The 12,494-nt window shown below is 35.8% G+C and overlaps 2 protein-coding genes across 2 annotated transcripts; one reads left to right on the top strand and one right to left on the bottom strand.

Moving 5' to 3' along the window:
- Positions 1-4,211: 4,211 nt before the first annotated feature.
- Positions 4,212-5,317, bottom strand: LOC114289154 (basic blue protein). The gene is made up of 2 exons (XM_028232817.2): positions 5,134-5,317; positions 4,212-4,417 (listed from the first exon to the last, which is right to left on the bottom strand). Exons 1-2 carry the CDS (start codon positions 5,315-5,317, stop codon positions 4,218-4,220), a joined length of 384 nt encoding a protein of 127 aa, XP_028088618.2. The 3' UTR covers positions 4,212-4,217.
- Positions 5,318-11,590: 6,273 nt separating this feature from the next.
- On the top strand, positions 11,591-12,013 carry LOC145813691 (uncharacterized). The gene has a single exon (XM_082909491.1). The coding sequence runs from the start codon at positions 11,591-11,593 to the stop codon at positions 12,011-12,013; it is 423 nt and encodes a 140-aa protein (XP_082765617.1).
- Positions 12,014-12,494: the final 481 nt, after the last annotated feature.

Raw genomic sequence — 12,494 nt, 5'->3', positions numbered from 1 at the left:
AAGAGTGTCTAAGGGGAATCGAAATCCACAATTAATGAAGGCAACTACAGGGAAGGGCATGGAGTCTCCATCAAGCATGATAGAGTCCTTTTCCCCAGCCAACCAGATTTGAACGTCGACTGGAATGGAGAACTCCCACCTAAAGTATTCAAATTTGGTCGGGGTGTCTACTCTATACCTGAACATACCCATAATGTCGGCTTGATGAAACTGGTACTAGATTTCAGAAGATAGTATCTGGTATGGGTCTGAAAACTTCGACTAAAACCTAGAGAGCACTAGGTTAAGGGCTTCTGAAGATCAATGGGAGGATTTTTATTTCAATTTTCCTAAGAAACAGAGTTCTAAAATCAAACCCCAAAGCCTAAGTCTATGCAGAAACAAGAATCGAATATAGGAATCTGGAAGCCAAGCAAGAAGACCAAAAAAGAAACATGATTTAGAAATCAAGAATGAAGTAGAGAAGCAGAAATATATGTGCATACAAAGAGCAACCAAAATTCATGAACAGTGCATAGGTGTGTGCAAGAACCATGAACAGAGTGTGAAGGCACGAGGGCAAATTGAACAGCACAGAACAGATTCAAGAACAACAATGGCAACCAAAATTAGGAGATAAATGAAGAAAAACAGAGTATAACTATGAATATAGATTCAATGGCGGCAGATACAATGAAAACATATGGAAAAATTCTAAAAGAAGTTATGTTGAAGAGCATGGCTAGAAATTAAAAAGAAGTTTGGGACTTATCGAGTGAAACCGATACAACAGAGCACCGGAATAAGGCTTGCCGGAAACAGACGACAGAAGTTAATGGCGAAAAGCTCGCCGGAAAAGATAATTACAACAGTTATAGGGAGCTCAAGAACACAACAATAGAGGATTTGAGAGTGTAGAGAGAGAGAGTTTGAGCACACAGAGAGAATGCAAGAATGCGAAGTGAAGAGACAGAAAGAGAAAAAAGAAGTTTTGTCAAAAATATGAAAAGGCGACAAAACATAATGAGTTTGCCTTGGATGACATGCTTGTCAGGCGGCATGGGCAGGAATGACGCACGCTGATAGCGCATGTCAGGTACAAACCAATAAAGAAAGGACACGTATATGAAATGGTTTGAAGAACTATGCGTGACAGCTCATGCACAATTAGAGCTCTTGAACTCCTTGATTAATGAAGCATTAACCTCGGCTAGAAGAGCGATCTTGGTTGAGATGCTTAAAGAACTGGATTCTTGGTTCTTGATCCTTGGAAAAGTGGACAGCTGAGTCCAGGTTACTTAAAGCCGACGAGCAATGATCTCGGTCGTAAAGAGGAAATGAAATCTTAGCCAACATGCAATGTGGGCAAACGATATAGGTTCCATTACCTTGGGTTGCCAAGGTAATAGAACCTAGGAGACAGTTGTAGGGAAGTATTTTATGAGTGGCAACATGTGGCAAAGGTGATGCTGAAGTGTCAGCCAAGATGCCACGTGGCTTAGTCACGCTACCAAGATGATCTGGACTAGGCTGAGGGTATTTGCGGAGATACCGGAATCCGAGATAAACAGATAAGGGGCATGAGTCGTAGAACATGGGAGGATCTCAGTCTAGATAAGGATAAGGCTCAAAGAGAGTTTATTCCTATCTAGCTGAGGGTCCAGAATGAGCATTGAGCCTGAATCCATTGGAGTGAGGCTTCTAAAGAATCAAGTCACTGCTAGATATAAAAGCAAGGCACCCTTGTGGGTTTGAGGTAAGTTTTTTTCTTATGAGTTTAAGCACGATTTGTTATCTGTGAGAGATATTAATTACTGACTTAATCGTCGGAGTGCCCCCGGGTGGACGAACCATTGCCGGATTCTCATCTTCTTTTGTAGGTTATTGGGCTTAATCTATTCTGTCGGTGCTCTCCAGCTGAACTCATACATAAAATTTCCACGTCATTCCTTCCAAAACTTAGTTTTGGTTTTTTTTAAAATCCAACTCAGACAATGTGGCATTCCACAAATAGTCAACAACTACGTCTGAAATCGGTGACAAATGTGATTCAGTGAGCCGATTCGAATGTGGACACGAAAGGATAGAATGGATTAAAGAGGGACAGAGTTTCAAATTTGAATGTTATTCTATGGATTATGCTGTCAAACTTGCGTCTCCATTTTTGGGCATAATCAATGTGTGGATATTCAAAATGGTGTGGATTTTGATATGGAAAATCTTCTTATTTTAGAATGGATTGATATTTGGTTGGAGGATTTGAGAAGGAATTTGAAAAGGGAAAGGAAAGAGGTATTTGAAATTAGGTGAATTGTAGCTATATTTTATTCATCTTTCATCTAATTTTTTCTTTTTCTTTTTCAAATCTCTCCTCAAATTCCTCAACCAAACACAACTTATCAATTTAATTTCTATCACACATATTCATTTTGGGTAAATTCTGAAACATTAATTCTGAGATCACAGACTTTTCCAAAAGATAAATGTGTGATGAGACCAAAGGTTACTGTCTTCAATCATACTAGGAAAAATTATAAAATAGTGGATTGTGAGAAAAATAATTATAAAATTATTGAAAATTTTATGATTTTAATTATTAATATTAATAATTTTTTTGTAAAAATAAATTGTTATGTAATGTTCTCATAAAGTTATAGTGGTTCACATAGGGATGTAAGAAAAATCGAAAAAACTGACCAAACCGATTGAATTGGACTAAACCGGTTATATTTAGTTTGTTTTTTAACAAGAATCTGTCTGTGCGGTTTTTAATTTTTTTTTTTTTTTTTTGATTTTTGGTTCGGTATCGATTCAAACACCTTGTGCACTGAATTAAACCAAAACCGACCGCTTCAACATATATTGTATTTATCATATATATATATATATATATAATGATATTAACAAGTATAATAAATTATTAACCTTATCATCTATGTAATCTAAGTTTGTAAACTTTTATTATATATAATCTTAACTCTAACTCATTATTTAGTATTTTTTAACTTTTTTTTTTTGTTTTTATTTTTATTAATCTAGGAATTGATAAGTATTTATTAAATGGATAGATTGGATATGTTTGAAATGGTAGATAAATAACTAATTTAATATTTTTATATAGATTAGTAATTATATTTAAAGTAGCTTAAGTTTGAAAGGTCCTAAACCAATTAAACCACATCGAATCGAACCGTTTCAATCAGTTCAATTCGGTGTGGTTTGATGGGAGAAATGATATGTATAGATATTCAAAATAATAAGACCGATATTATCAGTTCAGTAAAAATTTTTATTTAAATACCGACCGTACTAAACAATTACATCCCTAGATTCACGTGTCTGAGAAACAAAACGTGTTGGACCTTTGAAATTTTTGGTGGCCCGGAGTCAATACCTTAATAAATTACAACCGTATTGTTGAGATTTGTTTAAAATAGTAATTGTTCTTTATAATTTTAGAAATAACATTTCGTCCTTTTAAGTTTCTACTTATATAAAAAAGGAGAAATTTACAATGTGCACTCTTTCAAATGGTATATATTGTAAAAAAGTTATAATTTTTTTATGATAAATGTTATGATTATTTGTGATGTATGTTATGACATTTTATAGTAAAGTTATAAATAGTGAATTTATGATCTGCACCCTAAAGTTAGGAATGATAATGTTATGATATTTTATAATTTTTGTTATGACACTTTGAGATTTTATTATGACATTTTTCAATGAAAAAAAGTTATGATTTTTATAATAAAAAAAATTATGATATGTTGGATTTAAGTTATGAAAGGCATACCATATGTACTTTTTTGAAGGTGCACATTATAACCTCCCCCAATAACAAATGAGCCATTTTTTTACTAATAAATATCCAATTTCATCTTTAATAATTAAGAAATTTCATCCATAAATTTTTATGTCTAAAACCTTAATTTGTTATAGCGTGGGTCTAAAGAACTCTGCTTAGAACCGATTATTCTTTGTTAAAAAATAAAATAAAATAATAAAATACAATTGTTTGACTATGTACACAAAATGAAACAATCCATTGCACAAAACTTGCATGTAATGTAACTTTTTTCATTTATATATCATCATGACATAAGCACTGGTGATTTTATTGCTAATAAAAAGATTAAAAACAAAACACTGTGATTTTTTTTTATAGAATTTAAAAATTAACTAAAGATTATTAACCATAGAAAAGCAAGGTTTATAAATTTAAAGGTGGTGCTGCTTTAATTGGCAGTAACAGCAATACTCATGCCAGCTTGACAGTGGCCTGGAATTCCACAGATGAAGTAGTTTGGTCCCTTTGCAAGCCTTATCTGATCTCTTCCACTTGTATATGTTTTTGCCCCATTGGGGACATTGCAATTGTCATGATCTGCCTTACCCACAACAACCACATTGTGATTTCCCGGGCCATAGTTGAACTCTGTCAACAAGAATTAAGAAAACGAGCAATCTCTTATTAGATCAATTTTTAATAAGGGTATTTTGGTATTTTTCTTATTTGTGACATGTAATTTTAATTTTATATGTATGTGTAAATATTTAAAGTGATAATCACATGGTAAATTTCACCATTATAATAGACTTGAGGTACAACTACAAATATTGAAATTATAGTGATCCAGACAAAAACATGGTTGATAGATGTTCTTTTGACTTGTATTTAGATCATAAATGTAAGTAGAGAATCGAAAAGGGAAACATTTAGTTATTTATTTATTTATTTTTATTTTTTTATATATATATACATATTTTTTTTTCTAATCCTTACCAAAATCTATGATTTAAATACAACCTTACCAGACATGATTCTTGTGTTCTAACCTTTTCACTTTATAATAATTTTTTCTCTTTCCTTCATTTCCATCTTATGCTATGTTTGGTTGATTGAAATAACAATGAAATGTTCATTTCATAGCCTCCTTACAGAATGATCATTCACTTATAATGGTAAATAATGATTTCATTTGCAATATATTTTATTTTTTTTTTTTTTATAAACCAAATTTGAGAATGGATATTCTGATGAAATAATCATTCTAATATACTTTTATTCCAATAAACCAAACATGACCTTCTTGCATTAAAAAAAAAAAAATTAAAATAATAATAATAAATGGACACATTTTGAATACTTACGAAGAATGTCACCAGCCTTAAAACTCTTGCCATTGGGCCAACCTGAGACACTAAAGGTCCAACCACCAGCATCTCCTACTGTAAAGCTAGCTCCCTGAACCACCTCAAAACGGAGGAGCACCACCATGCAAACCACCAGTGCCACGGCGACGATTATTGCATTGCCTCTTCCCTGATGAGCCATCCTCTTTGATCTCAACAACAAACAATTTAAGTTCAGACTCTCTGTCTTATGGGTTATAATTAATTTGCAAATTCTAGCAAACAGAGGTGGTCTATTTATACTAGTAAAAAAAAATGCGGGCCCTACTTACCAAAAAAAATTTTTGGGAACTTATTTAACTTAATCATTAATGCTGTGTTTAGTTAGGAGATTTGAGTAGGGATTTGAAAAGGGAAATGAAAAAAGTAAGTGAAATGTTCATAAAACATACTTATATTACAATAATCTTCAAATAATTTTAAAATGGTATATTTATTTTTGGTATGACTACATCACGATTCACATTATCTTTTATTTTCTCATATTTCGAATTTGATTACAATAATCTTATGTAGTCTAAAAAAGCAATTTTAGAAATGATATATTTGTTTTTAGAATGATTACAACATGATTCACATTACCTTTTATTTTTTTGATATTTTTTTTTATTTCACTTTTTCTTTGTAATAATCTACCAGGGTTGATTCTAACCGACTCTTTAAACTATATTTGTTAGCTATTATAATTAATTTTATCTTATTTTACTCACTTCTATGGACTAACTACTATAATAATTATTTTAACAACAAAATTTTAGGCTAATTATATTTGGAGAGCCTTGAGAGGTTCTTTAAACTGATTAAAACAAAAAGTAGTAGCAGCACATAGATGAAAAAATTAATGAGATAAAATACAGAGTTTACAATATGTTTATTATTTTAACTAGTAAAAAATAAAAAATAACGGGGGAGTTGCTTTAAGTGAGAAATTATTTGTGTAGTTGATTATTTAACCATTTTGTACGAGAAAGTCTAATTGCACCGAAAGATTAAACACAAAATGAACACATATATCTCACAAGGGTAACGCGCACAAGTCATGTGGGCCCATGTGAGCCCGACACAATGTGAACACATATATCTCACAAGAAATGAGATCACATATTATGTAAGCTCATGTGAAAACACATATATCATTTAGAGTAATGATTGAGACCCCATCCTTATAAGACTCCCACAAATCTGGACCACTTATGATGTGAACCCCACACATACATGTGCGAGCCCCACACATACATAGAGTACCAGAATCACTTGGGGGTGTAGGGGTCATCTCCAAAAAGGGTCCCAAACATTTTCCTATCTTTTGAAGGATGGGGCCCACAAGTCATGCGTGCCCATGTAAGAAATCTGAACAATTTATCTTAGGGGTGTGACACCCTAAATGTTTAATTAAATACCACATAATATAAAGATAATTATGGAAAAAAAATAAATATAAGAGTGGAAATAATAATAATAATAATAAGGAATAAATAAATATAATAATAACAAAACTCATAATAATAACAAATCTAATAATAATAAAAACAAATCCAGCAAGAATCAATGTGTGTATTTGCTGGATGACTAAACCTCAGCCAGCTAGGCTGTCTAGGATTAGGGAGGATGAATCAGCCAATTCAGATCATTAATGCACCCTAGGCTATGTATGTATATATATAAAGGGATGGGTGGGACTGTAAAAAGTATAGAGAGAAATGAAAAGAAAATAGAAAGGAAAAGGGGAGCGAAGGAAACGCCATGAGAAGGTTGCAAAAATAAGAAGAAAGTAATAAGGGTCAATATTAAAGTGAGTTATATTATACCTTGAGTCACCATAATATATTTTACGTATGCTTTGGGTTACCATAAATTATTTTACGCAATCTATGTTTTATAAATTATATTAATATTTTGATTACGTTAATTATTTTCTGAACTCTATATTGCTTAAATTGAAATTCATGGATATGTTTGTTTAACTTTTAGAAATTATTTGACAATGATTTTATAAATAATTATGTTTTGTAAGTACCACCACGAAAGTCCCATGCCTTGGAGACTTAAATAACCATTGGCCTCTGTTTGGCCACTTTGTGATCCTCTATTTGTCATAGATCCATTGACCTCTGTTCTGATTGTCACTCATGTGACCTCTATTTTGTTCTGTTCTGTACTGTGGTTATGGTTATTTATTTACATAATTTCTATATTTCAGTTTCTGCCACTTTGAATAATTTATTTATTCAAATTAAGTTATGTAAATGTTTTAGTTTATCTAACTATCCATGATTATTTCGTATTCCCTATACTCTTGGCATAATATTTCTTACTCTGCTGTATGCTTATAGCTGTTACCCTTTTAGGTGACGAGATGTGAGGAAGATCCGTAACCTCATGTAGTGGAACCCGAACAAAAACTTAATACTAATTTTTGTTTTTCTTTCCTTTTTCCCCTTTTGTTTTTTAACTAAGGGCCAGTTACTGAAAAAAATAAATACAAGCCCTATAGATGTACCTTCTTTTATCAAAATAGTCGAATGAAGTTAATTTTTGTTTAATTATTTTCTTACTTCCATTTTGCTTCTGCCTGCGACATTTAATTTACTAAGATTAAAATTATGTAGTAAGTTGTGATTCCAGCCCTAAGCCCCTGGGTTGGGTCGTGATAAGGTGGTATCAGAGCAACGGTTAGACATATTAAAGAAATAAATATTTACCTACGACGTTAATCCTTTTTTGTGAAATCTCACATTTATTCTAGTGATGTAGGAAATGTCCGAGATTAACCTTGATGAGGCATTTTGGGAGGAGCTTGGGGACATTAATTTGGAGGATATTTTAGCAGAGCACCCCACCCCCGCCTCACTTGAAGGATGAGGAGACTCGGAAAATATAATTAGAAGATTACATCCAGACCTTGCCCAATAGATGGGTCGGCCGATATATGTACAGACCGATCCTACTGACGTACCATACTTATTGTGGAGGCACAGTCATGCCTACACGCGTAAATGCTTTCTCGGACCCACCCTGGCCTCGGCCTTGCCCCAAGATATGACCGCCCGCACTACATTATTGGCTTTTTGCCCCCAGATTTTGTTGCCAAAAAGGAAAATGTGTACCCCGAGGGCTACATCTTCACCGATGTCCCTAACCCGTTGAAAATTATTAATATTCAAAATGTTGTTTTTAATAATGACCTATCATACATTGAGCAACCAGGATAGAGCGTCGATCGAGCACTTGGAGGCTACATACAGTCCATCCCCATTTACACAGTCCAGGCCGCATGGGTTTGTTTTGGTGTGGTACAGTTGGGATGAGAATTTGAGCTTTTTATGCAACACTACTTCCTATGGTTGTTTGACCCGTTTGACCTACCACTCTAAATTTGGTAGAAGAAAACTTCTTTTGTACGCTAACCATGATGTGTTCTAATCCTTTTTTTGTTGCATCACAGGGATGAGACACTAACATATTTTGACTTTTGAACAAGGATGTAATATTAATTGTAAAAATAGTCAAGTTGGTATTTTATATATATTGCGCTATATATGCTTATATATATGCTACGTTAGAGATGTAATGCCTCGTTTATTACTTTGTAGAATGGCCAATAATGGTAACGGAAGCGAGTCATCAGTCAGTGGCACTAAATCTATTGAAAGAATCATGGAAAGAGCAGTTACCAGCTTTTTACAAGCCTTGCAGACTAACATCAACAATGGGATGCCGGAACGGCGAGAAGAGCTAGTTACCATAAAACAGCTCCAAGGTCTGAAACCCACCACATTTACCGGCGGTCCAGACCTAATGGTAGCAGACACTTGGGTTAAAGACATGGAAAAGATTTTTTGCGCCCTACCCGGCACCGAAAGACAGAAGGTGACTTTCGCCACTTTCACTTTTAAAGATAATGCGCAAGAATGGTGGCTTCTCACTCTAGAGAAAGAAAAAATTATGACTTGGGCAAGATTCTTGGAAGTATTTTATGCAAAATACTTCCCAGATTTGTTGCGAGAACAAAAGGCATCGGAATTCATACATCTAAAGCAAGAAACCATGACGGTGGCTGAATAGGAGAGCAAGTTTACACAACTCACTCGGTTTGCGACATATGTCATCCCCACCAAAGCTCGAAAAGCAAGAAAATTCGAAGCAAGATTGGATGCTGAAATCAAAGATAGACCTGAGGTTTTGAAACTGCTAACCTATGCGGAAATGGTAGACCGAGCGTACATTACATGAAAAGGAATTAAAGCCTCGCGTTCCAGGAAACCAAGCCAAAAGAAGCAATTATGGGAAAGAGACAACAGGAGATCTGGCGTTGCGCCTCCCAAGAAGGTGAATACGGACATAATCAACTCAGGCAATCAAGGTTTTACTAACCCTAGAGGTGGCACCATTCCAACTTGCCCTACGTGTGGAATGGCTCATTGGGGACAATGCCATCGTGATACGAGAGCATGCTTTAAATGTGGTCAAGTGAGCCACTTGCTGAGGGATTGTCCAAAGCTGACCAATCCTATAACCAGCCCCTCTGGCCCAATCAGAAAACCCACAGAACCTGGAGGAGAGAGGAAGGACCAAAAACGCTAATTTAGGGCTTTTGCCTTGGTACCTGGAAAACCAGAAGTTACTGAAAATGTTGTGTCAGGTACACTTTCTGTCTGTGGTCATTTAGCTCACGTTCTCATTGATTTGGGTTCAACTCATTCTTTTGTTGCACCACCCTTTGCTGCCAAGCTGGTATCAACACCCGAACTCTTAGGATATACATTATCTGTGTCTTTTCCTTTTGGTAATTCTGCCTGTAGTACTGATGTGTGCAGATCATGTACTATATCCTTAAAAGGCAAAACCTTATACATAGACTTGATTCCCCTCCACATTAGGAACTTTGATGTAATCTTAGGGATGGATTGGCTGGCTGCCAACCCCGCCTCTATTGATTGTAAAACCAAAAAAGTCTTCCTCAGGTTACCAAACCAACCCGAGCTTGTCTTTGATGGGACTGGAGTTTCCAACCCTCTGTATTATATCCTCCATGACAGTTCGACAACTTCTAAGAAAGGGTTGTTGTAGTTATATTTGTTATGTGATCGATACATAAAAAGAGGCCCCCACCGTTGATACAATCCCCGTCGTACGAGAATTCCCGAATGTTTTTCCTGAAGATCTACCTGGTACCCAACCAGTATCAAAAACCCCTTACCGCATGTCAACAACGGAACTGAAAGAACTGAAAACTCAACTCCAGGAACTTTTGGACAAAGGTTTCATTCGACCTAGTATCTCACCCTGGAGAGCTCTAGCACTATTCGTAAAGAAAAAGGATGGCACGATGAGGTTATGCATCGATTACCGAGAGCTAAACAAGGTCACCATCAAGAATCGGTACCCTCTGCCACGAATCAATGACTTGTTCAATCAACTTCAAGGCGCTCAGGTATTCTCCAAAATCGACTTGCGTTCTGGTTATCATTAACTAAAAGTCAAAACGAAAAGCATCGAAAAGACTGCCTTTAGAACCTGTTACAGGCACTATGAGTTTCTCGTCATGCCATTTGGCATCACAAATGCTCCAGCGGCATTCATGGACCTCATAAACCGAGTGTTAAAATCCTATCTTGATGAGTTCATCATCGTCTTCATTGACGACATCCTCATATACTCTAAGTCACCGGAAGACCATGAGCAGCACTTGCGAACGGTTCTACAAACACTACGAGATCACAAACTTTATGCCAAGTTAAAGAAATACGAATTTTGGATCACTAGTGTACACTTCCTCGGTCACGTCATTAACAAAGATGGCATCTCGGTTGACCCCCAAAAAGTTACAGCAATCGTGGACTGGCTACGACCCACTAATGTGTCAGAAATACGAAATTTCTTGGGTCTGGCTGGCTATTATCGACACTTCATATAAGATTTCTCAAAGATAACATCACTCTTGACCCAACTAACTCAGAAAAACACACCATTCGAATGGACAGACAAACAGGAGCGTTGCTTCCAAGAATTAAAAAGTTGACTTATGTCAGCTCTTACACTAGCACTCCCTATAGGAGCAGATAGGTTCATAATTTATAGTGATGCCTTATACAATGGTTTGGGTTGCATTCTTATGCAAAATGGAAAAGTCATTGCTTATGTCTCACGCCAACTAAAGACTTATGAGAGAAACTACCCAACCTATGATCTAGAATTGGTTGGAGTGATCTTTGCCCTCAAGATCTGGCATCATTATCTCTACGGTGCAACCTGCGAGATTTACACTGATCATAAGAATCTTAAATATTTGTTTACATAAAAGGAACTGAATATGAGGCAACGGCGGTGGCTAGAATTTATGAAAGACTACAATGTAAAAATCCATCACCATCCAGGCAAAGCTAACATAGTGGCAAACGTACTAAGCCAAAAGATGACCAGAAGTTTGGCATGTACCATCGTTCCCCGCAAGATCAATGGACTGCTCGCCAATATAACTGTGGAACTCGCATTGATTGAAGAAATTAAAGTGCACCAATATGAAGATAAACTGTTGAAGAGAAAGTACGAGGAGCAAAGGAGTACGCCTGATCCTGATTTCACTATAAACAATGGGATACTAAAATTTCATAATCAAATTCGCATACCCGACATTCCGGAACTCAAGAAGAATATATTGGTGGAAGCTCATAGCTCGAGGTTTGCAGTCCACCCTGGTAACACAAAGATGTACCATGATCTGAAGGAACATTACGGGTGGATAGGAATGAAAAGAGACATAGCAAGCTATGTCACCAAATGCTTTCATTGTCAACGTGTTAAAGTAGAGCATCAGAGACTTGCAAGCCTGCTGTAACCACTCCCTATACCTGAATGGAAATGGGAATACATCACTATGGGCTTCGTGGTCGGGCTGCCTTAGTTAGTCTCAAAAAAATGATGCAATATGGGTTATAGTCGACCGATTGACGAAGTCGGCGCATTTCCTGCTAATCAAAATCATGTACTCTCTTAATAAGTTTGTCACTTCATACATCAAGGAAATTATTCATTTGCATGGCACCCCAGTATCATTTGTGTCTGACCGAGACCCCCGTTTTGTGTCTCACTTCTAGAACAAATTGCAAGAGACTTTGGGGACTACACTGAAGTTTAGCACTGCTTATCGCCCGTAAACTGATGGGCAATCCGAAAGAACAATCCAGACTTTGGAAGACATGTTACGTATATGCGTGTTGGACCTCAAAGGTAACTGGGATGAACACCTAGTTTTAGTGGAATTCGCCTATAACAACAGCTAGTAGGCAAGCATTGGAATGGCACCATAAGAAGCGCTG

Source organism: Camellia sinensis, chromosome 2 (assembly GCF_055761805.1).
Source record: "Camellia sinensis isolate YWXY chromosome 2, ASM5576180v1, whole genome shotgun sequence".
NCBI lineage: Eukaryota > Viridiplantae > Streptophyta > Magnoliopsida > Ericales > Theaceae > Camellia > Camellia sinensis.
Note: the sequence above shows the minus strand (reverse complement) of the source record. Positions and strands in the feature narration are given on the sequence as shown.